The 26629-nt window shown below is 40.9% G+C and overlaps 1 protein-coding gene across 1 annotated transcript in view; it reads left to right on the forward strand.

Moving 5' to 3' along the window:
- The window catches only part of Pgant2 (polypeptide N-acetylgalactosaminyltransferase 2), a 521273-nt gene that overhangs the window by 292607 nt on the left and 202037 nt on the right, over positions 1–26629 (forward strand). Inside the window, exon 2 of the mRNA XM_083125241.1 lies at positions 8284–8519. Within this exon, the coding sequence (XP_082981367.1) occupies positions 8284–8519 (236 nt within the window). The remainder of the gene's footprint in view (positions 1–8283; positions 8520–26629) is intronic.

Here is a 26629-nt window from a genome sequence, read left to right on the forward strand (position 1 = left end):
CGGCCTGGGCATGGATGTCTGTGAGTGTCTATTCATCATATCATCACTCATCCCCATCTTCGCAAATTAGCCAAAAGTGGCACAAAAAGAGAAGTAAAGTAAAACAAATCAATAACAAAAACAATGTTCTCTAGTTTTTAAGGCATTCAGATCACACCAAAAAGTATTATCCAGTCCTACATTCAGTCTCTACTTCCTCTTCCTCTGGTGAAGTGATATTTCGTATTGGCGACAAAATTTAGATCTCCTTATATTCTAAAGTGTGCAATACTGATGCAACTTGTTGGTACTTCCTTCTTTAGTTTTAAAAATAAATTGAATTTGTGACCATTGTTCGAACTTAGCGGTTGGAAGTCGCAACTCAAATTTTTAGTTTGTGACCTCACTGGATCTATCTAGTTTGGCGACTATAGAATTCCGATCCTTATAATATGGTAGAAAATTGTCATAATAGTACAATATACTATGGACTATTTTACATATATTTTCAGTTTTCGCTAATCAAATTTATACTTCACTAACTTCATGGTGATTATCTGTGTAAATTAATACGGTACAAAAAAGGGCTAAGCGTCGCTTAGTTTCCTCCATATTTGTCCCTAAAAATAGTCGAAATGTACGTTTCCGTCATGCACAAATTTCGATATACGACCGTTTTTTTTGTATCGTGAATGGAAGTTAGGCGACTAAATTATCAACTTTGGCATCTAAATCTTATGCATTAGTCGAAAAATAGTGCCTAAATTTCCAACGAATCTCGTGACCATGATCGTATATGTTTTATTTTTTGTTATTTTTCTCCAAAGAAAACTAAAAAAAAGTATATCAGCATCGTGCTAAGTTTTTTAAAAAATATTTAGCCGTTTTATATTTATCATCATATTGATCATAGATATGCATATGTAGTATTTTTATTGTTTAGCATCGCTTTTGCGACATTTTTTGCTAATCGCGACAATGAAGATGTGTGATGATTAGATGAAGCTGACGAAGGGACACTCACACAGAACATCCAAGACCAGGCCGGAATTCGAACCATGGAATTTGAGTGACGAGAACGTATTAAAATCTCTGGGTTATCGAGAGAAAACAGGACTTATCTATCTTTTACATATATCGTTTCGGCTTGTTATTCCGTTTGCTTACCTTTCAAAGTAATCCACGCTTGCTTTTTTTTTTTTTTTTTTTTTTTTTTTTTTTTTTTTTTTTTTTTTTTTGAGACTGGTGGAAAAGTCCTCTTCCTATCCGTAGCGGGTATGGAACTCTTCAACGTCCCTCTGCAGGTAAAGTTGCCTAACATCAAAGCAAGTGGTTTAGGAAGAATATAGTTGCAGCGTTCCACCTCGCACGCCCTTGCCTGCTGTGCGTGTTATTTTCTTTGGCTCCCTAACATGAAAGTTAACTCTGTTCTTTCATAATTGAAACACGAAGCAGTTCATGCTTCTCAAACGGACACGGAATTTTTAAAATTTTGAGAATATTACATGTACTTTTCTGAGGCGTGAATATTAAAAGTATCGTTGTCGTGCTGAAGAGAAGGAAAAGGAAATTAGACACAGTCGCCTGTTACTTTTTTCAGAAGTGTGTTTTAAGTCTGCTTTATGCTCAGATAGGCCAATCTGTACTGGTCCTACTGTTTAAAGTGGCACCCGAACCAACGATCGATATGAAACCACCATGCATCGAACCCTGGGCCATTTGATTACAAACCCTTAGCGTTATCCTACACTACCGCGGATTCCCGGGGATACTTACAAATTCTAAATGATAAACAAGGTGACACTTCGTTTGGCAGGTCTTTTATTTTCAAATAACTCTTTGTAGGATTTTTTTAATTTGTTTGTTTGGTATACACCGTTAAAGATTTAGACTTTTATTGTGAAGTTTTTAGAATAGTTTTAACTTTACTTTGTGACAGAGACGACATTATTGAGCGTCAGTGAAATGGCGAAACCAGGTACAAGTGGCAGCAAGCTATGGAATGCGGTAAGCTGTTGCAAGGAAGATTTCATTGAAACGGATGACAAGATTATTCGCTGTACTTTACTTTCAAAAAATGGAAATGAGAAAGGACTATAGTTTATTTTTGCACTCCACTAAAAATACTATTTTAAATGAAAGCACAATACCATTCATATAAAAAAGGGATACATTAATACAAAATTTAATGTATCCCTTTTATATGTGAATGGTATATATTGCGCTTTCATTTAAAGTATAGTATTTTTAGTGGAGGGCAAAAAAATATAGTTCTTTTCCCCCTCTTTTTCTGGCAATAACTTTCCGTTTATTTCTTTTCAGAGGATTTTTCCCCTATAAAATCCGGTCTCTACTAATTACTATGATCGTTTTGTGATAGCTGTACAGTGCAGAGTTACAGAATTTTCATTCCATCCGAGAAGAAAAAAATCTATCTGCGACGTGCTGTTAGGGAAACTCAGAGCTTTCCAACCCTCTACTACCATAACTTCAGGAAAACATCACAGCAACACACCTACTAGCACTCAAATCATGCGTGCTATTTTTAGAAAGGAATCATGCAAGCTGAGAGAAATATATTGTTTATTCATTAGTTTTGAGACTGGTGTTGAGACATTGCGTGCTGGCGAACTGTGGAATTTGTGCACAGCCCAAGTCTTGGGTCTACTGGAAGGAATCTCCTGCCTTGCTGGTAAATATTTGACAACGGTTGACTGTAAACAAGAATCTCTTTATGACACGACGTCGTCTTGGGTGCAATGGCTAGGATCTTTGAGCGAAATACCGCAGTAAGGTCACTGCAGATATTTCGTAAAGCAGGGGCCTTACATGTCCCATAAACTACAAGTCAAGCCAGAGGTCGTCTATCCCCAACTTTGATATCAAATACCTTGATAGAAACTCTAGTATTGTCATTTGACCTGCCGGATCTACAAGCCCCCCCCCCCCCGGCAAAATATTACCAAATACCCCCTCTACCTACTCCCACACACACACACACATCCAACTCAAAATTTTTAAATGGGAAAGGGGTTATGTGATATACGAGTATATAGTACTGTTACCTCACACCTGGAAAATGATACATTTGTTACAATCATGCAGTCATAACGTTTTCCTGATTAAAGATAGGTCGAATAAATCTTCACCCCTGTTTTTCTCGTGAAATTCTAGCCTGATTTGATTCTAGTGCGACTGCCACGCGGGAAATCTAGGGTGCGCGATCTAAGGTCGGAATTTTCTCGGCTTTGTTCCCGCATAAAGAGGTTCTAAGGCTCACCCAGCCTCAAATCAAATTGTATCGGAGGGGGATGTAAAGGCGGCTGCAGGTTGGTGCTGACCACATGACCTCCAAGATGGTCGACATCGACAATATGTGGGGCACTACCCCTACATTCCCTAAATGTGCCTTCATGGCACAGTGCTATGTGCACAGGGAATTTAACTTTTCTTCTACCTGTATATATTGTATTCGTTCCTGTACCCTTGAGTAACTAAGTTTGTTTCTTACATATGCATATAGGAACCCTCTACCATGTCAATGGCTGAGAGCTCCCTAAAGGCTCACTTGTCTCCGCCCCACTCACCTCGCACTGCGGGTTTTTGCAACTTGTGGATGCGGCACTGCATTTGACACCTTATGCGGAAGAACGTACCCGGGCAATAAGGCGAGAAATATCTTTGTTGTTACTGTAAGAAAATTTGCAAATAGAGCTTTGTTCAAAAATTGAGTTAGCTGTTTGATTTTTGGAAAGGGATAGTATTTTCTAATAAGACGTTTACAATACATTACGAATGCTACACCATAATCCCACACACATATCCAGAAAACATCTTATGGATATCTACTGGATATTCGTGTCGAAGTTCTGCATACCCATAGGATATCCAGGAATTTCCAGAAGACATCCATTTGTTACCCCCTGAATATCCATATGTCCGTCCAGATGACATCCATGGGATATCCAGAAATGATATTGTTTAGACATTTTTTTAGACACACACATGTTTTGTACATTCTGTGACACAATTTTGGATACGTTTTAGATATTCTGTGGATCATTCTTGGATACATTTTGGAGATTCTGTTGATCATTTTTGGACATTCTATGGATCATATTTGTACATTTTCTGGACATTCCATGGATTATATTTGGACTTATTTTGGACATTCTACTTTTGGATATTTTCCGGACATCAGTGCGACTTTGTTCACGTGAACAGGACGTTATCTGGTTGTTTTTCTTTGATTGTGCATATGAATATATTCTGGACTAGACTTGACCTAATCTGGACATTATCCTGATATTTTTCACACATATTTTGGATACGAAAGGAACATTTCTAAACTAGATTTACGCATATCAAAGATCTCATGCGTCTCTAACAAGTACTTCTCTATCTCGCACAGACACACACACACACACACACGAACGTACGCACACAAACACATGCACACACATCTACATATTTAAAGATGTTATACATTCACACGCATATCCTGATAAGAATTTGAGCTCATTCATCTCTAAGACGTTTAAGCACTTTAACGTCCTAAGTCCAAAATGGTTTGGGAGCGAGGAGAGTTATTTGATACTGCATTTTGCGTACCGACATATGGTGAATGACTGGACACTGTGAATGAACCTTTCCACGTATATCGAATCATGCATGTCAATTTTTTAATAACACGTGAACATACACCGCATATTCCATGAATATCAAGCACTGGAGATCTCATGGATATCCAGGACGGGACGGGACGTTTTCTGTCCATTGATCTGATCTGTACATTTGTGGATATCCTATGGATATCCCTTGGAGATTTGTGCTGATTTGAATATTAATAATTGAAACTTTGATGCATGGATCAATTTTTTTTTAAGATTCTCCCATTATTTATTAGCTTTGGCATGTATTCACCAACCTTCCGCTTATCTTTATGCTTTTTTTTCTATTCCTTCCCCTTGCCCGTACCATGTTCTTCTCCCATTCAAACCGTCGTGTATTGTAATTCTCCTATGTTCTTTCCACACTTTCACAGTCGCCTAAAATAAATCGCCTATTTGAAGGACGTTATATGAAGAAATTATTGTTCGCATTTTAGCGCATTTATACGTGTTCGCTTATTAAATAATAAAAATGTTGCTTTAGAATCGGCAGTTGGTCACACACCCGCTCCTATTCCCCCTCCACGCACTGACGTACGCAGGAATTTGTTTTGGAGGAGGCTGGAATTGTCAAGGTTGACATTACACATCTGCGTAAATACCATTTTTGACCTTTGTTTGTTTCCGATCTATTGATTTCATATCAAATATCTGAAAGAATTTTAATGTAAGAGGCTAGTCAATGGTTTATATCAGGGGTTTCCAACTGGCGGCCCGCGATGCCTTTTCTTGCGGCCCGCAAAGCCAGTTTGCTAAATACATTAATTTTATGTATGTTTATTAAAATACGTTCTATTTTTACTGAAGCAACGGAAGGTCTGTGAAGGAAGACAATATCACAGGTAGAATTGATTTTGCAGTCAATAATGATCATCAGAAGAATCTAAAGTGACGTAACGTTCTCTTCATACCATGAATTCCACCCCTTCGCTATGCGGAATGAACTCTCCCACTTCCCACCTCTTCGCTGCACTATAGAGGTCTGTTTTACTACGCACGAAGTACGAAGATATTTCCAGTGTTCCAACTCTGATTGTACTGTGACTGATCGTTAAAGTTTGTGCAATAATCGAAATGAGCCATATGAAATGAGCACCATCCAGCAATTCAGCAATCCTCTTGGCGTTAACATCGAAGAACAAGAAGCTTCTCTCCAACTTGAATTGTGTATTTGCAAGGCGATGTGTTCCTTCAAACTAGGCAAGAAAAGGGGCCAGAGTTTTTCAAAGGAACGCTTTCCAAACCTTCGTAGTTTTGGGCAAAGAATTACATCGATGTTCGGCAGCACATACACGTGTGAAAGTGTTTTTTCTTCAATGAAGTTCATCAAGAACCGCTACAGAAGCCGACTGGCAGATTCTTCACTGCTTCACCTTTCAAATAACAGAAATTGAAGTGGGCATTCCAATTTTGATAAAAGAAGCAGATCGGCTTCAATTTTCACATTGAACACTTACTACGAAGGATTCTTATTTGTATTGGTGTGTTTTTAATTTATTTCAATTCATCCATAAGTATTGGGTTTTTGTGAAATAAATTGTAATTATACAATTTTGATTTGTGATTCCATTGTTTTTATTGCCTCATTTAAGAAATTTAGGTCATGCGAAAGTACATTTTCAGCTCAGTACTTACAACTTTTGTAATTTTTAATCCCCCCCCCCCCAAAAAAAATAATTGCGGCCTGCCAATCAACTGCTGGATATAATTTTGGCCCTCGGACCTTTTGAAGTTGGAAACCACTGGTTTATATAAAACGTATCATTGGTTCTGAAACTGTGGTACGCGTAACCCCAGGGGCACATGAACGACTTGAAGGTGGTACGCGATCAGCTCGGAAGAGAAATGTCGAGAATACCCATACGACAACATTTTTGCCGAATCTCAGCTTGAAAGTTTCAAGAACAGACATCAAGAAACTGTGTCAGACTATGCAGCCACATCCTTCTCACTAGAAACTGACGATTTACAATAAAATCTCCAAAATTGTGCTTGTTTTGTTTACAAACTAATTTTTGTTATTTACTTTTTTTCAATAACTCTGGAAAAATACATGACAAAAAAAGTTTTTAATATACTTCTTAGCATACATGTGTTTCAATGTTTCATTTTTTTAAGTAATCGTAAAGATTGCAAACGTAGGAAAAGCCAATAAAATAGTAAACTTAGGATTTTAATGTTTATTTGTTTATAATCTTTCTACATACAGACCGAATGCCATTTTGCTCCAACATATCAAAAATCAGGCAGCGAAAAAAAATCGCCAAAACGCACTAAACCTATGGTGGGGGTATATTAGACGTTTAGTTAACGACTAAAGGGTACAATGAGAAGAAAGTTGGAGAACCGCTGGTCCACATGTCGGATTCTTGAGAAATGAAACGGTGTAAGTCGCATTACAGTACGCCCCACCTAAACTTGCTTGTGGAATTTCCATACCAGAAGTCCGGAAGTTTCGAGAGAAGAATTTTTTTTCGTTCGCTACGCCATCGAATGCACTTTCGTGTCATTCCGAATGTCTTCGTGTGTTTTCGGCATTCAACAAAAGGCAAATGCTATGATTTCGAACACAGGGAGGTTCGGCGCGGCGCGCTACATGGACGTACCCTATCCGAAATGTTGCCTACGGCGTTTCGGAGCGTCGTGGTTTGGAACGCGATACTTACAGTTTAATGTGGTATCCGAATCAGTGTGGTTTAATCGAAAACCTGTTGGTTACAAGGTCGCGACGAGGTCCACACTATACAAAGCGGTGCTTATGAATCAAAGGATCCCGTGTTCGATCTGCAGTGGAAGCACATTGCATAATGTGTCGGATCCCATTTTAAGCTATAGCTGCAGCTTCGATCAGCCTACCTGATCTCAAAGTGAACTTAAGACAAGCAAACAACAAATAGTGCGTTTTTTTTAAAGAAGACTAAATAATTTGGTTCTTACATAACTATAGGTTATGACAATTTTGTCTGCCTGCTTTTTTTTATGTGAGGTGCCAATGTTACTCTGAGACGAGTGCAAAATTGCCAGTTAAGCAAGATCCATGGGCGTCCGGAAGGGGAGGGTCAAGGAGGGGGCCATGGCCCTCTTTGGAAAATGAAAGTCAACCAATATATATATATTTTTCACATTTAATTTAATTTCAGCCACGATAATATGTGTTAATTATTGCATGAATATGATAAATTCAAATTTAAGGAATGTTTTTTGAGGGAAGAACACTATTATTGGGGAAAATGTGCCTTGTTTGCCTCCCTCCCCATGAAAAATACTTTCCTTTCCCCTCCCTGGAAAAAATCCTGCGGACGTCCATGGATATAGCTACTGTACATTTGGTAAGAAAAAAATATCAGTTTCAAGGTAAATTGATTTAAATCATGAAATCAGTTGTTTTTTTAAAAAGTCACTGATTTAAATCGCTTCAAAGAAATAATTTATATAATAATGTACATAATTTCATAAATCTTGATTTTTATCCACCCTGCTTTTAGTAATATTTAGAAAAAATAAAAATTGGACAAAATTTTATGAGAATATTCCAATTTTTCCTCGTTTATGGTGTACTACTTGTAATATTGTAAATTGTGTGAGGAGAATTCTATAACAATATTGAGATCTTGTTCCGTGTTGTTTCTTCCAGAACCCGGAGGCAAACAAGGCCCTTCGACTGAAGGACGATGGAGCGAAGGAGGAGAACCAGAGCGACACCCAGGCGATGGACACGAGGCTCACGTGGAACTACTTCGACGAACGGGCGTACATCGAGAGGGGCCGCCTGCTCTCGGGCGAGGACCCCTACCGCCGCAACAAATTCAATCAAGCGGAAAGCGACAAGATGGCCAGCAACAGAGACATCCCTGACACGCGGAATCCCACGTGAGTACCACCGGCTCCTGCCGCGCCAATTTTGCGGATGGTAATTTCGCACGACGGAGGGTCTCTGGGCGGATTTTGCGCGCTGTCTTTCGATATTCTGTGCCTGTGTCGATCGATCTCGTTTGGGATTTCACAGAAATTTGGTAAAGGGTTAGGACAGAGGTCGTCGAACTCTCAGAGCCATGGAGCTACATTTGGATTTCAAAAAAATTCTGAGAGATTCCTAAGAGTGGATAGATTTTTTTTTAAATGAAAATTTCTAGTTCAGGAAAACTTTAAGATGTAGTGAAATTATTACTTTTAATAGACACACTGGAAAATTGAAATAACTTATGTCACGTTAAACTTGCATTTGCAAGATCTCCAAATATTTGAATATTTAAATAATACTTAAATTTCTCTAAGATGTCGACAAATTACTTTAATTTGTGTATTGTCTCCCTCGGCCAGACAGGTTGATCGAGTTATAGAATTCCAAATTAAATGTCATTGGATGCACTGAGTAGCGGTAAACATGAGTAGCCAATCAGAGGAAGCGACCTATGCTCTAGCTGGAAATAGATACGCACATGATGCTCTGATGCATAGTTATAGGCTAAGCGAGAATTAAACTATCTTTTTCGTTCTATGGTCTTTGGTTCGTGAAATATGTTAATTCTATATTGCACGTACAGTCACGGTTGTAACGACACCATTGAAAGCCCATTAACCGTTACAACCCAGAATACGTGCCTGTGCATGCATTTTGCTCTATTGACATGGATCTATTCAATGAGATACTTATTACTGTAAATACATTTTATTTATATCAATGTGCTCAACAAGTTATGGTTTTATATATATTTGAACAATATTACCAAAGATGCAAACAAATCAAGAATTACAATGAATGATTCACAATATACAGATATGAGAACATACATTGATCGGAAGAATATCAAGTTTTGAACAATTAGTCTAATTATTTTGTGCGTATGTGGTATATATTCGTCAAAAAATAAATAAATAAATGAAATTACTTATTATGACAAATTATTCAACTCTGAAGATTTGGCACTGATCTTATGACAGTGAACAGACAGATCGTTTACTTTCCCTTTGGTGCCAATTTGAAGGAGCCATTGCAGCCCTTTCCGCTGGTTTGCACCAACTGGTTGTTCTCCAAGGCGGCTCTCACAGCTTCCCTCATATGGCTACGGAGTTCAGTCGTTACTTTGTTCTTGTAGTGAGTCTGAACGATCGAAGTTGTTACAGCCTTGAACGAAACACCTTTCTTCGCCTTCTGCATGGACTTCACGGTGGAGATGACGATTTCGGACATCTTTGCATTCGGGCCTTGCTCGACGACATTGCTTGCTTTGATTCGGCGTTTCTTGGCCTCGCGTGCTGGAACAGGTGGGCAGTCTGAGTCTGTGGCACAGCTACATTCGGAAAGTTCTGACTCACTCGCTGACGACATGGAATCATCAGTGTAGTTGCCTTAGCTTGAGGATTCGTCATAGTCTGAAGATTCTTCACAAGAAATGTAGATACCGAACTCATCTTCTTCCTCAACACTGGGCAATGCAGGAGCCTTGGAAGTTGCTCGCTTTGTGACTTCTTGTGACTTGTCCTTCATTTTCTTTCTGATTTAACTTTTTTCCTGCCTAACCGCTCTTTCCGTTTTCTCTGTCAAATTTGTGATTTTATCCACAGAAACCTTTGGTAATTGTTGACCGAGCAGCATTGTTAGATCTTACAAGTTGCATGGGATTCATATATATTGTTGCTTCGTATAACTAAAGCCCTATTGTGTATATTTTATATGTACCTACAGAATACGGCATAAAAGCTGTTAGGTCCAAAATAAAGGAATGAATGTTGGAACCGATTATTACCTTGCTTTTGTTCAACCACGAGAAAAAATTGATGCCCACATAAAGCCAGTTTTTAATTTCTTCCACGATTAAGCTACAATAAGTTACATAATTAATTTAAAGAGATACGATTACCTCCTCGAACAACATACTTTCTGTGAACCAACGACAGCAGCAAATACGTCTTTCTTCCTAACTATCTGTGTATTTCTGACCAGTCCGGGTTGGTGACGTCATGAAAATGAATGTTTCTTACACAAAGCGCCGTTTCACCTTTCGCTTCTTATCAAGAACAGACCCTGATTCCCTAAATTTGTTCTCACGTATCCGAACACTGTCTCTGTGTGAAACAGGAACATTTGGGAATTCTGCTGCAAAACGCATTCTAACTTCCCTTCAAGAATTCGTAATGACGTAAGTGTCGTACATAAAAATTCGTTGCTTTAAATTGTACCGAAAGCGTGGCGTTATTCGACTGCAGAAAAGCACCAGTAATATGTAAACTAAAACAAACCATCTTAAACACTTTTTAACACATGAACACTTCACAAACCCGTCCAAACTGGACACAATGTATCTGGATACTGAAGGACTGACGTGTCCAGTGCCAAGGTCAGCGTACAGCTGTGGGTCTAAATGCCGGCATCTGCGCTCTTACTTCTCGGCGCACAAGCCGCCGCTCCACGGCTACCTCGACCGTGAAAGGCACTGTATATACCTAAAAGGACGCAGACGCCACTTCTCCCCACCCCCGGCCATATGTTTCGGCAAAAGACCACAGCCCTATCACTTATCAAATTCTGGCGCTCTGATACGATACACGCTCAGACAGGGTCAAGAGCCACCGCGATGGGGTAGCGGTAACGCCATTGTATTGTGATCAAAATGTCCCGGATTCCATACCCCGTGGTTAGCGTATCTGTGGACAGTGGCGCAACCAGCGGGTGGCAAGGGGACATTGACTCCCCCCAATTTAGACGGAAATCAATTCTAGGGGGGGGAAGGAAGGCAAGCATTTAAGTAAAAGAAAGCAAGATCTTTTTATATTTTTTTAAAGTGGGGGGACCCCTGAAGTACTCCCGCCTCAACCCGCATACATTCGAAGGAATGCGTTTATGTCCTGGTGCCTTTAAATAAACGAGAACGTTAGTTGCTCCGAATTGATCGGATCTCCCGCTTTTCCATAACGGCCGATGGCCGGCCACTGCGCTCGTCGTCATGCACATTTTGCCGGCCTTCAGGAAATGTCCTGCACCAACGACGCACCATCTGCTTGCTCATGACGTCTGGCCCATACACCTGGCACAGCTGGCGATGAATTTCTATGTTTTGTGCGTACAAGAACTTGATCACCGAACGAACCTCGCACGCGGCTGGAGATGGAATGAGAGCCGCTATGTTTCATCGCTGCCGCGACGCTACTGAGGACCTTCGGGAGGTGTCTTCTAGGACATTCACTAGCCAGGGCATGTGCCTCTCACGCATGCGCAAAACCGGTTTCAATGCGCATGGCCTACCACCTGTGGGCGAGTGGGAAACTTACTTTCTGGATGTGCCTAATACTTCGAGTCTGAGTGTGTTAAATGACTTCTCAAATGAAATATTTTAAATGCATATACGGTTTAATTGAATTAAATTAAAAGTTTTGGATACATTGGAATCACACAGACCCTTCATATTGTTAATACAGTAATACCTCGTTAATCCGGATCCCGATAAGCCGGACTTCGCTTAATCCGAAGGGGGGAGCAGAATGCAAGGTTTTAAATGTGGCTAGAAGTCAACAACTTCCACAGCAAGAGTTTCGAGTGATGCAGAGCCAGGTCCGTCGGGCACATCATCATAATATGGGTATCGCTTATGTACGTACTGCATTGCCGTATTGCTTTACATTTTACTGTACTGTATAGTGTATTTCGGCCTATGCCCTTTAAATACACCATAATAAACGTGTTTTGTTGCTATAAACTGAGTTTTAATGCACTTTCTACTGTTCTTTTAAGTTATTTCAGTTAATCCGGACTTTCGTTAACCCCCTCCCCATTAGTCCGGATTAACGAGGTTTTACTGTTTATTTGTGTGTGGGGGGTGAGAAGCGAGGGTTGAAATGTAAAAAAACATCTGCTTGTACCCTTGAATTTTTGGAAAGTTCGCCGGGAATTATAATTGAATTTTATCATGGTCCTAGAGTGGTCTTCCTGAATACGCACGTGTATAGGAGAACGCTTTTCCACATATACTGCTGGTTGACCAGGCCTGCAGTAGGCTCTCTCAGAGTCCGTAGGCTACCTAATCAAAGAAACAAAGTAACAGTCCAAACTAAACCTCCAAACCTCTACTTCAAGACAGAAAGACGTCCGAAATGAAAATCATTTTTCTTTCATAATTTTAATTTTGTGTAATACTACTTTTCATTATGTCACTGTTGCCATTCAGCCACGGTACACTGAGTTAAAAGGAAGAGACGTGTGCACTTTCAAGAGCTCGAACTTTCTGAACACTTTCATGAATTCAGCTTTGCATAAGTTCGTTCAAATTTCTTCAAAGAGAGGTTTTAGCTGAAATTAATGGGAGTCGAGGTTCATCGGGATGCATGGACAGGAAAACTCAACAAGTTTCTTTTGATCACCGAAGGGAAAGTAATACGTCACGTTCAAAGATAGAAATGGAGAAATATGAAACGAAAGTAAAAAAAAAGACACATAAAATGCACACGTTTTACATTTTTAGTGTAGGTAAGTAGAAAATTTGAAAGAGTACTCTTATGCGATAATCGTATCCATGCATTCTTAAGTTATATCAACATGTTGAAATCTGCTCGAGCCAGCATTAAAATTGGTGAAAAGTTAATCCTTGTCGCTGAGATTTAACTTCATGTACGGCTGTGCCTGCTTTGGGAGCCAGACTACCTATATCTCGATTTTCATATTTATCTGACCAACATTTCATCTCCCCGATGGCGCAAATGGTAGTAGCGTCGTCGCCTTGTAATCAAAAGGTCCCGGGTTCGATACCCGGAGGAGGCCCATAGTGGTTCGGATTCCACTTTAAACTGTAGCTCCAGTTCCGATTAGCCTTACTGTGCATAAAGTGGACTTAATACGCCAACTCAATTCACCAACATTTTTATTTCCTTGTTGAACAACGTATAGTTACGCGTCAATTAATTAATGGATTGGTTTGATTATTGAAATTAATGCTGATGACTTTATGTACTTATCAGGTCATACGAAACAGAGTAAGAGACTTGACAGTTTTTCTGTCTCGTCTCGAGTTGTTTGATTTTTGTTATTTAGCGTCGCTTTTCTTCCTCTTTTGGCTAATCACGACGATGAGGATGAGTGATGATATGATGATATCGATGAAGGGACATTCACAAAGAACCTCCATCGCCTATATGATCCGGGACCCCTTGATTACAAAGCGACAATGCTACCACTATGTTATCGACAAGGTTTTATAATTCTTTTGTTACACCTTTTACATAAATATATCTAGTATTCCAAACTAATTAAATATACACTATACCCAAATAAGCAAAAGGGATTGATTGCCCCTGTAAAATAAGAACACTTAACCATTAGATTTTAACACTTCGATTGAATGTTCTGGCAGGGTTGTGTAAATGTAAGAAAGGGGATAAAGGAATGTTCGTTTACCTCTGATGTCCTGTAGTTGAAGATCTCGTTGACTCTGTAGACAAGACGCAGTCCTGAAAATAAACTTCTTTACGTAGCGTAATTCCGCGGTATATCTTTACGTATCAATTGCAAATCAGAGAATTCGGAGTCAACGACTCTGTGGCTACGCTATAAATTTCTGAGAACAACTGCGGGGAGAAATGTTCGCTCGAACTATTTATGTGGAATTCGAACTTTTGATCCTTAGAACCGTTGCCGAGCTGCTTCCTGCCGCCAACGGTGTTTTTAGCATAAAGATGTGTTCGCTTTATTTCCCATACGATTTCCGGTAGATTTGTTTCAGTGGATATTTCAGATTCACTGAAGGTTGCTGGTGTAGTTTGCTTTTAAGAAGCTACCTCCAGCATCTCGGCCGGACCCTTTTGGCGACGTGATTAACCTATTGAGTTACGACGCCAGGTGTCCGGGGTTCGAGTCACGCCTTCGGCGGGATACGGTATGTATGTGTGTGGGGGGAGTCTGTGTAAAGACACAGACAATAAAAATGGGACACACAGATCTTGAAATACTCGCTTTCCTGCAGGACGCTATGTGTGTTGGCTAACTATACGGCGGTGGTAAAATTTGCAATTGAAAATTTGCTACTAAAATCCACTTATCATCGTAGAGTTAGGCAACACACAAAACACCTTTCAAGGTAGCTTTACTATTTCAGGATCTAGGTGCCCCATTTTTATTGGCGGTGACTGTATATACATACACGTGTGTGTGTGTGTGTGTGGGGGGGGGTGTCTATAACGTTGTATCACAGATAAAGATTGCTTCAGGGCAATGGTTCCGGTAGTCAGGCTTGACAGCTGTTGAAATTTAGCAGTGCCATCTCTTGTCTTTTTGTGACAGAAGTGGAATCAAGATTTCGAGTGGTGCCTCTCAGCGCCTCTCAACGTATTATTCCGAAACTTCTTGCGAGGGGCCGTTTCCAGTGGGAGGTCCGTGCACCGGTTTTCCTGCCTTAGATGAACATCTGCTTATATATCTTTATCTGTGCTTGTATTCGTTAACCTGGTTAAGAAAAGGCTACACTGCCATAACTTCGTCATGTAAACAATAAATAAATAGTGCCCTTCCAGTTAATCCGCGCGTGTACCTGGCTGAATTTTTAATTAATCATCCAGAAAACATATTTTCGGTAAACAATGTATTGTACAATATACAATGTGAACAACCAACGCAACTGAAGACCTTAAAGAAGAAATTTGTCTTTGGATTCTTGTATATTACACCACCCGATCGATATCCTTCTGGGGAAAGCCTCCGTTATTTATTGTGCATGAAGTAGATAATTGTTGTGTAAATTTGCAACAACATATAGCCTGGCGAGAACGAGTCTTTCTTCGTGGATTTTTCGCCTCGGAGGGCCGGAAGGGAAGGAGGCCGCGGTTAAAAGGGTCGCAGGCCTTGGGGACATAAAGGTGCTCGGTTTTACCTGCGCCCTAATGCCTCGGTGGCTCAGTTGCAAGCTGGCTCCGGCCATAAATCCGGCTAAAGTGGCTCCTCCGAGGTGAGGAGGGCCATCAAAAAATTTCTCCCTCGCGCGAGCTCTTCCTCCCACATTTTAAACCACCCCGGGGCCTCCGGATTATTTTCTCCGCCCTCCGGGGGGGCTTACGAGCAAACGGAAAGGGGGTTGGAAGTTCATAATGTCAGCAGCACGTGTCGGGTGTCCGTAGGAAGCGCTGTTTTGGGGGTTCCCGTTTGGACCTAGCAGCCGCTTGGCGCGTGTTCGATAAATTTCTTAATGTCAGGCATGGTTTAAAACCAGAGTTGCTATCTTTTGTATTCCCAAATCAGCCTTTCGAATCTTACGTTATAGTAGTTCAGAAAGTAACTCGGCTAAAAATTAATTACTGAACGCACGGCCATGACATTAGGCGGGTGGAAGTTCACGCTCTTGCCACGTCGGAGCACAACCCCGTGTGTTTTAAGGGAATGAAAGATCTCGTTGTACAGTTGATCTTTGTAATCCATTTGACAGTATTTGCTCGAAATGCAAGGGATGACACAAAAGTTCTCCGGAGAGAGGTCGGTCTGACGCTCGAACTAGGCAACGCAGCCCGGTTGACGTTGCCACACAGTGCGCGGGAAGCAGCGACTTTTGTCCCGCTCTCGTTTTGCTTTTCCCATATGTGGCACCAGCGCAATTCAGCCCAGCCGCCTGTTTTCATGGCCGTGCGTTTACATGTGTATCGCCATTTTCAAATGCAAGTCTCTCACAGTTATCAATAACTCGTAGAGCGGGTTACCTGCGTGAACGCAATCAGGCTCTTTGTTCATTTACGATCATATAAAGTTAACACTAATTCCCATTAAATAATACTGTAAATAATGTTCAAATATGATTATATAGACGAAAAAAAAACGAACTCGGTTTAGTTGACCCAGCCAATTTTCGTTGCCCACCCTTAACCTAACGATATCGTTAGCTCTCTATAGTTCTGGCAAACATTTCTTCAGTTCCGCAAATATATGGAAATTGTGTTGTGTCATTTCCATGTGTGTTTGTGATTATCCATTTCCTTGTAACATTACATCCTCATTCTCGATTAGCCAAGATTTGCAGAAAAGCAAAGCAAAATAAAACAAGTCAGCAATGTATTAACATTTTTGAAGAATTCAACCTTACATTTTCATATTAAAGTAAATAGATTTTCCAGCGCTAAGTGGAGGACAAGATCTGTTTGCTAAAAGCGATTGAGACTCGAAGAGTTATTTTGCGAGCGAAGCCGGGTTTGAAGAGAGCATGGTACGAATGGCACACACACACGCAAATTGTGCCGTCCGTATAGTGTTCGTGCGGGCTTGCGTATCGGCGTTTTCCCATGGAGGCCCAGCGATTACGGAGAAAGCTCCGTGCAGAATACACTGGAGTATGTTGATGACGGTGATTACGCGCTTAACTCCCTCCGAGTGTGGGAAGCGAGGCGGTGCTCACGGCTTGGCCAGTTGCGAGGCCGGCGTCTCCTTTTCTTCCAGCGAAAGTTCTTGGAAGTTCATCGCGGTTAATCTTCTCCAATTAGGAAGAACGGCCTTCCACCGCATTTTACGCCTTTTGCAGCTTTGGTTGCTCCCACAGATGGTTACGCACTTGAAGAATGAACGCACCTTTCAAGCTTTACGTACTTAGCTTGATGCGTAGTTATGCATTGCAGTTAGGTTGTGAGTAGTTTATACGGTGTGGATTAGTTGGTTTTGTAGTAAAATCGCATGTCTGTCGTAGGTTTGATGCAAGATACCTCAATTTTCGAAAACCCCATACATCGAAGCGTATCACATGCGCAGTCCTGCCACCTTCGGTCAAGTGCCAAACTACTTCCAGCAGTACGCGGGACGGGAGGCTGTTTTTTATTGGCTCAAACTTTTTAAATGTGATTGTGATTGGCGTATATATATACAAATCGCAATTTTTCTTTCGTCTTAAATAAAGGAGTATTAGCAGTTCCACGTTCGACATACAACATTACCAATCAGCTGGGTTCACAAATTCTCGTACTTCGCACTTGTTAACACAAATACTTCTTCACTAACATGTAATTGAGTTTAGTATTTTACACGAACGCACAAATTTACGTGATTCTTGCTCTGAAATAAATAAATTTACAGGATATTTTTTTCGAACTAGCTCATTCGATAGGTGCATTTCCCCAAAACATAGGACCAGCCTCTTTAGCATTGCAGATTGATGCCCGTCTCTGAGGCCCTGCTCGGCAAGCTTCTTTTGTCTAAGAAAGACATCTGTTGGGTAAATGCCGAACTACCAGGCATTTACGTACGATACTTCTCGAGCCCGATTGAGGTCTCTTGTTGTATAGGCCTACGCTCTTCGTTTGAGAGTGTCCCTTCATGAAATTTCATCATATCACAACTCATCCTCATCTTTGCGACTAGCCAAAGTGGCTGAAAAGCGAAGTAAAACAAAGCAAATCAATGAATCAATCGTAGGTTTGATCACCACAGGCAAACCACGAGAGGAGAAGTGCTTTGATTGATTGATTGATTGGTATGCTTTATTTTACTTCGCTTTTTGTGCCACTTTTCGCTAATTTGCGAAGATGGGGATGAGTGATGATATGATTAAATTCATGAATGGGCACTCACAAACTTCCATGCCCAGGCCGGGAATCGAACCCGGACCCCTGGTGTCGTAGCGCGATGTGCTAACCACTCGGCAGAAGACACTCTCGAAACGTGGTGTTAGATTAGGTACAGACCCCAAGGAGTAGAAGCGCTAGACAATTGTTAATGTTCCAGTTAACGTTGCATACTAATGAAGAACCGTTGCCACTATGAACATAGGTCAAACGGAAACAATGAGAAATCATATCTGTAAAGCAGTGTTTGATGTGAACGAAACACACAGTTTCCTATACCCTTCATAAGTCAATATGATGATGTGATACGATATTGATGCAAAGTTTTTCATAAGAAATACTGACCGTGTGTTTTTATTTTTATTTTACGTCGCTTTTCCCCTTTTAGACTAATCGCGAGCGACGATGATGAATTATGACCAGATGAAACAGATGAAGGGACCCTGCTCCTTCATAACGTATAAGAACAATGCAAAATTGCAGTGGGTTATATCAATGCTGTTTAACAATTATGTTAATGATTACAGTTGTACTTACTGAATTATAAAAAAAATATCATTTCCAACTAATCCAAGTTTCCTTTTGATTGTCGAGAAATGGAATATTCATCTTTTGAATATTTTCTGGTGCTGAACTCCAAAATTTTGAGAAGCTGGTAGAAATTGTTTACCAGAATCGTTGTATTTTTGTAAGTGGCAGTTCAGAACTAAAGCATTGCTGTGGCTTGACGAAAATAAGACTGCAGTGGAATTCATCTCTCCAGAGAGCTAATGTTCTTGTAATAACATATGCCAGTTCTAACCTAAACTATTACCCATTTAATTTGGACTTTTTACAAAAGATAGTTATTACCCAGTGGAGTTCATTCTCATTATCTTTTGTATTTCCGAAAATTAATAATTGCCTTCGTAACTTGATACGCTTTTTACAACCGCATGGGAGAAAAATGAATGCCACCTTCCAAAAAAAGGAGCTGAAGTGTGTGTGTCTGGCTCGCATCAGCCCTGAAGTCACAGAGTGACATGGCTTACCCTATACTCTTGGTGCAACAGTTGAACGAAACTCTTGGTTGTGTTTCTGCTGTGTCAAGGCGACGGTGAGTCGAATTGTTAGGGCATGTCAAATCATTGTTGGGGTCCTCTTTCACGTTTGGTAAATTTTATGCGATGCTATGGAGGGATGGGGAAAAAGAGGGATCAAACACAACAGTGACTAGTTGCAGATGTTTACCAAGGGTTCAGTGGCGAGGCGTGACATGGAAATTCAACCCTTACAGAATGGTCAGACCCCGCCCCCCCCCCACCATATACAATTTCAGTTATAACTTTTACAACAGGCCGGGCCCCGTGGCGGAGTGGTTAGCACATCGCGCTACGACGCCAGGGGTCTCGGGTTCGAATCCTGTCCTGGGCATGGATGTTTGTGAGTGTCCATTCATCCCCATCTTCGCAAATTAGCGAAAAGTGGCACATAAGGCGAAGCCAAATAAAGCAAATCAATCAATCAATTTTACACATATTATGTCAGATGGTTATATATTTTCACGTGTTTACCACATTTCAATTATCTCGGTTTTTTTTCAAGTGGCCCTATGGAAAACAGTTTCCCTCCCATTGGTGGCCCTCTTACACACATAGGCCCCCTACTTCCCAGTAAATCTTGGCCTGATTAAATATCGAAAAGCCCGTTTGAAAAACGAAGAAAACAAAACTGAAATAATGCTATATGAAAATTACCGATAACATAGCCTAAATACTTTATTATTAATTAAAAAAAGTAGCACGTTTGTAGCCTACTATACGCTGACTTTTCAGAACGAAGCTAACGTGTGCAGTTACTATAAATTTCAGCGTATAATAACGATTTTTCATGTTGACATCATCTGCCGATAAAATTATGGACTGTAAGTGTTGCTAACTAGGATTATATACCCCTAAAATGTCGCTTTTTCACTTCGCACATAGCATCGTGAGATCTCTATTGATCTCAAACCGCAGATTAGCATGGCGGCCGTCACAAGCTGCAAAGTACGGTCACGTGGTATAGTATTCTGGCGGAAAAAAATTACCTCGACTTCAGCTATCAAATAAATTATAGAATGTTCTACAAGGAATAAGCTGGCAGTTAAAAGCATTTAAATATATCTCAAGGGAAGAGGCATCGTAATGCAGATAATCCGGTCTCTCCCAATTTGCATGTAACGAGCGCTCAAAGTTAGGGTTGCACTATTTTTGATGCGGGGAAACTTGCTGGGACTGTTGGGAAAAGTTGTTGACCACCCAGCTTTTTTATCGGTCGCTTCCAGTAGCTTGTCTTCGAGCAGTCCTGCGTTAATCGATGTAACGTGGCACCTTGCCTCCCGTTCTGCTGACGAGGATATATTCCTGTGGGGGGAGGAAACAATCCGTCTTTCGAAAGGGGATTTCGGGGGCTTGATTTAAATCGCATGCTTAAGAGCTTAACGGAGCTTTGCATAGAAAGGCTGGATCTTCCGAAACAATTACGTGACTCTGCGCGAGGTTCCGAAAACAGCCCCCTTCTCTTCCCCCTGCTGTTTTAGTTACTAATTCTTCCAAAAAGGCTGGGGATTGGGTGGGGGGGGGAGTAGAGCGTACGTTGTGTGTTTGAGAAGTTAAGGGCACTAAAGGGCAAACATTTTTTTTTTGTAGTTCCAACGACCCTCAGAAAATTTTCTGAAGGGAAGGGTGAACATCAAGAACGTTTACATATGTGTTGTAGATAGAACGTTTTTTTACAATAATTTCCTCCTTTGCAGACGGAGTTCATTGATTGTCCCCGGATATACGAGGGTGATTCAAAAGAAAACTTTAATTCGTTTTTGTTTCTTATCTAGTAGATTTCTATATTTTAGCACAGACCTATTGCTGATCTAGTAGATTTATATTCAACTTTGAGTTAGTGCTTGCATATCTTAAAAAGAATAAGTCTTTGGGATCTTCGTGCAGTTACTTATGAACCTGTTTTTTTTTTTTTAATTTATTTATTTATTTTCTTTTTGTGCGAACCATAGGCTGTACGCACTACATAGTTTTGATTTTTTTTCTACAATATTTTGTTACATTCAGTTTTCTTTTAAGCTGTCTCTTACTTTGTCCCCTATATACACATTCTTCCCCTCCCCCAACAGTTCTTCTTCCAGTCTTTCTTCCTTCTTCCTCTCCCCACTTCTCTTTTCCTGCACTCTCATCAAAAACGCATAAATTTTACTTCACACACACCTACTCTATAAAGATGGCTCGGCTGGAGCATGATCACTCATTTCGCTGCCTTCTCTAAGAGCTTTCCCCCGCCGTTCTCTTACTTCTCCCAGGTATTTCCCCACTTGCTGTCCCGCTTCCTTTATCTTTATTCTGTCGTCCAGCACTTCTATCACCTCCCTCCCTGTTAAGTTTTTCATCCATTTGTCCCTTAGGTCACGTGTACAATAGAAGGGCAGTTCAGTAGGATATGCTCGTCCGTCTCCTCCCCATCGCACAAAGAACATATCGTTTCCCCTGCTTCGTTTCTCTTTCTTAGTTGTTTCCATCCCCCTAATCTGAACCATGCCAGCGCGACTCTTTCATTTTTTCCCACAACATATTTCGCTTTCCCCCATTCTCTTACTCATAGCTGTTCCCTGATTCAGGTCTCTGCGAAGGCCTTTCCGCCCATCTGCCTGCGAAGTGAGGCTTTTGTCGAACTTTCTCCTCCATTAGTGAACTTGTTGGTGCGGTAAGGATGCAGAATGATATTGCATTTCTGTAAGTTTTAGGCTGACAAAGGGTAAGAAACTATCCCTCATCACTGGTGCAAGTGTGTAGAGGAGGCGCCATCTTTAAAGTGACAAATATGGCGTCTTGAGACTCACTTGATTAGTGTTGGAGCTTTGAGGTGGTTATGTAAATAACAGTTGATACCTCATGTAAATTTCAGCTGTATACAACCTGTCCTACAATTTTTATTGCACTTTTAAGGTTTTCATTTGAATAACCCTCGTATATACTAGAAACTGTTTATGCCGTGCCAAGCCACGAGGTACCTAAGGGGTCACGGGTTACGATTAGTTTCTGAGCATAAAATTGACTTTATTAAAGGCGCAGCAATGTTATCAGGCGGGGTCAGATTATTGTAGTAAATTCTCCAGCTTACTCCGCCAGTTTAGTTAGCGAGCCTAGTACTAAAGCAGAACATGAGGAACAGCAACATGATTTGTGCTGAGAGGAGATGACGTCAGCGCCTCGCTAGGATTAGGTGATTTAGGCTTTTTGAGTTGTCACTCGCTCTCAACTTCCCAGTGCAGAACAGCCGGAGATGTTAAGAAAATAATCGCACTCCGCCACTCAACGAAGCAGTGTTGTGATATCTCATTCCTTCCAATAATAATGCGATTCCTGAAACCTTTTGAATGTACTCACTAGTCAGTATTTATGGAGGATTGCCGTCGTTAAATTACAATTTATTTATATCGGTGTAAAGGGCGCTCTGGAGACGAGACTGAACGTGGGCCTCTGCCCAACTGGTAACAACGTTTCGTGTCAATTGATGCAAACATGTTGACTCCAGTAGCATATCCAAGTGGATAAATATGCATATAAATACATATAGAAATGCATCAGAGGTCACTTTTGTCAGGCGCTGTTCTGTGTGATGCACTAAAATGTTCCAAATTAGAAGATTTGTCATGACAATTTCAAATTTGATGCATTTGGAGTGGTGCATGTGCAGTGTGGAGCCGTACACTCAACTTCTCATCTCGACAACCGGCCTGGAATGAGTGTTCTTTGTGAATGTCCCTTCACCAATTTCAGCCAATCATCACTCATCCTCACGATCAGCCAGAAATGACACAAAAGCGCCGTATATACTTTATCCAGAATGTATGCAACCACGCTGCACACAATCCCTTTTGCTACCACTAAAATTGCAATTGCGATACGCAAATTGTACGATTTATATATAAATAATCAGGCAGATTTTCGCTTTGTATGTTTCAGTGGGATGCATAAGTATTACCAAGCAAATTGTCTATCACCTTATTTATACTCTTTGTTTTACGCATTGAATTTAGAGCTTCACGAAATGTAACAAAACGCTAGACAAGTTACTGGCAATCTCTACATCAGCATACGTTAAAATCCATTCCTTAGAAACACGTCGGATGTGAGAGAAAAATTAATGAATTGAAAACTAACTCTAGCCCTCTTAAACCCGAAGGTTTATAGCTGCAGCAACACAAGCCTCCCATTTGTCCCTATCCTGTGCAAAATCAATCCAATCTTTTCCATCCTTACCGATTTCCTTCAGGTCCATCTCAACGTTATCCCTCCATCTTCGTCGTGGTCTTGCTACAGGTCTCTTACCATCAGGTTTCCCCAAAAGAATCTTGTAAACTCTTCTTTCCTCTCCCATTCGTGCCATGAAAATAGTCCTAGACAATTTTCTGAACAATACTTGTACAGTGGATACACAAGTATTGCTTGACAAATTGTCCATTGTCATTTTCATTAAATTTTCTCTTCCATTCTGCATGTTTTTACGGAATAGAATGTTACGTATGCTTGTTCAGAGGTTGCCAGCAGCTTTCTTGGCGTGTTACTTTAATTCTTAAAGCTCTCATTACGTAAATAAAAGAGAATAAAGATGGTGATGGAAAATTTGCTTCGCAATATTTATGCATCCCACAGTACAGTAAACTTAATTTCGTTATTCAATTGGCATAAGTAATAGTTTACCAAAAGTCTCGGACACTGAATCTCGCCTCGTCTAGATTTTCCAGTTCACGTCTCAAATTTCCACACAAACCGATAAACCATAGTTTCATTATTGACCGAGTATAATGTGTTCCAATCCAATCTGTGTTATGACGGACAAATCTCTCTTGATGCACAGTCGCGTAAATTCCAAGAAATTCTTCATCACGTACGAGCAGTATTTTTACAGCTGACGTTTAATCACGCTCTTCGCGGGGTGACAAAAAAACATGATTCGCAGTTTGCAGAAAATTGAATTTCAGAGAGAAATGTATTCGTTCATGAGAAGTGGCAAAAAAACGGGAAGGCAAGGGAGAGGTGACAAAAGAAACAGGCGGAAGGAGAAAAAACCCAGAACCCTTTCGATTGGAAAAAGATGTAATGGGTCAGGGGATGGGTAGGAATCTTCATGTTGCTATAGCAACCAAGGAGTTCGGAATCAAATTTTCTGTATTACTCTTTCCCGTCGTCCGGTGCCTTCCTCTTTTATTATGACTATTTCACGTTCGGTTCCACAGTACGGTCCTGCCTGCCACAGTCGCACTGCGACTGCAATATCGAAAGAAATTCTTTTTCTACGCTTACGTGCTCACCCGTGGCACAGGAACCTTTCTGACAAAATTCTCAGAAAGAAATTCTATATTTCTGCTTCAATGGCACATTCACGCACCTGCGTGTGTCCAGCTTAAGTATTGAACGCGAATTCTTGACCTCTGACCACTATAGGCAGCCTTTACGTATTGATAGGCTACATAACAGCTTCTGCAGGGACATCGTGTCTGAGATAATCGGTCCCGGGAATCGATCCTATGGTCGAGAAGGCAATTGTCATTAGTAGTAGAAGAGGAAGACGAGTTTTTTTTGTTTTTTTTTACGAAAGTGTTATGTCGTCCTGCTTCCACGTGAGGGTTCAAAACAATACCTGCATATTGCCTGATATGCGTTCTATTCTCGTGACAAGAATTGCACATTTGCTGCTAACACTTTCGGAGAAAGACATTGTTTCTAATGTAAAAGCTATGCCTGTTTCCGGCGAGAAATTAAAAATACCCCCTCCCCGTCAAATATAGCCAGAATCAAATTAAGTTTAGTAATGAGATACCTCAAGGCTCATGTAGCGCTAAAAATGTATCTCCGAACATTGTCTAAGCCACAGCATGTTCCAAAAGTCGAATACTTTCCAGGTGACATAGTTACATCCGGCGTCAGGGACATCACGTAACATATTATTTTACATCCTGCGTTAAAGATTTAATTAAGAAGGTTTAGTTGTTTATGGAAAGCAGTCGGGGTGCACTGTCGCGCAAGGCGTCATGCTTTGGTGGCTTTGGGCTCCGGCTACGGGACCCCCGCAGGTTCAGGTCTCCTGGGGGAAACGTAACAACTTTTCTCCTGAGATTTCGGCCTGTGTATGGAACCGGTGACCACCCACCATCGTGAGGAAATTTGACGAGCTACGAATGAGTATGGTCACGGAAACCTACAACAACGACTGGGGGTTCCTCGTACTGACCACACGCCACCGCGTAACTGGTTGGATGATCGCCCTTCTCGGCAGGTGGGAGTGAGGCCGACGGTCGGTAGGTAGGCCCTGGCCCTTACGGGCTGTTGCGTCACTTATACGGGTTAGATTCGGGTGCACTGACTTGTAGGGTTGTTCGAGTTCCAGGAAGCCATAAATTCTAATGAGTTGTATTGGGCTCCGCTGCAGGACTGGAATCTTTCTTCTCGCTCAATTTAAATTCGGTTCCAGTTGCGTATTGTTTCATTGAAAAATGGTTACTGGACCGTATTTAAATTGAACTGGAAAAAAGGTTCCTGGATCGAATGGAAATACTTTACTGATAAAAAGGTTCTTTTCGGCCCAGAACCCACCTTCTCTCCTGGACCGGAATTGAATTTATTTGAAATTCCTAGACCTTTAACCGTGTCCTCCCGTTTCGCCTTATTGCGTTTTCATCTCCCCCAATACAATTTCGCGTGATGTATGTGACACTAACTTTCTAAGGCGAAACGGGACATCCCATTTCGCCTTATCCTGTTTCGCCTTACACACAAAAAATTTCCCACCTGGGAATATTATAGACTTGAAGGGTAATTCATAATGGGAGCGTAGAGTTTGTGATGTTGCCTACCTTGGCTTCCATTGCCATTTCGGTTAAGTTAGGTTAATAATACATTAATAATAATGACCCTTCATGTTGATAATATTCTTTGGTGAAAATTTTTTTGTGTGTAAGGCGAAACAGGATAAGGCGAAATGGGATGTCCCGTTTCGCCTTAGAAAGTTAGTGTCGCATACATCACGCGAAATTGTATTGGGGGAGGTGAAAACGCAATAAGGCGAAACGGGCCGTAATCCCTTTAACAACCCTGCTGACTTGGCCACTGGCATCGTCACAAAAACTCAAGGGGTAGGAGTGTATTTATTGAAATGTAACCTTTTTGAGAATTCGTAACATGTTTGGTGCAGTGTTTTAAAGCAAACTTTTTAATAAAGATATCCCTATTGTTTGGAATAAAGTGTATTTCCGGTCTTCTTGGCGTTAACGCAAGCAGTGAAACGCTCCACATTTCCAAGGTTCTCCTACCTTTCGTGCCTCAGAAGTACTTAGAGTGCAGGACCATCCCGCTCTCTCCACAGTAGATTATATCATTTCGTTTGGGCCAAGCCCAGCGTAATTGGAAATAATAACAGGAACATTGCCGCCTTCT

This window comes from Lepisma saccharinum, chromosome 7, assembly GCF_977018435.1.
Source record: "Lepisma saccharinum chromosome 7, izLepSacc3.1, whole genome shotgun sequence".
NCBI lineage: Eukaryota > Metazoa > Arthropoda > Insecta > Zygentoma > Lepismatidae > Lepisma > Lepisma saccharinum.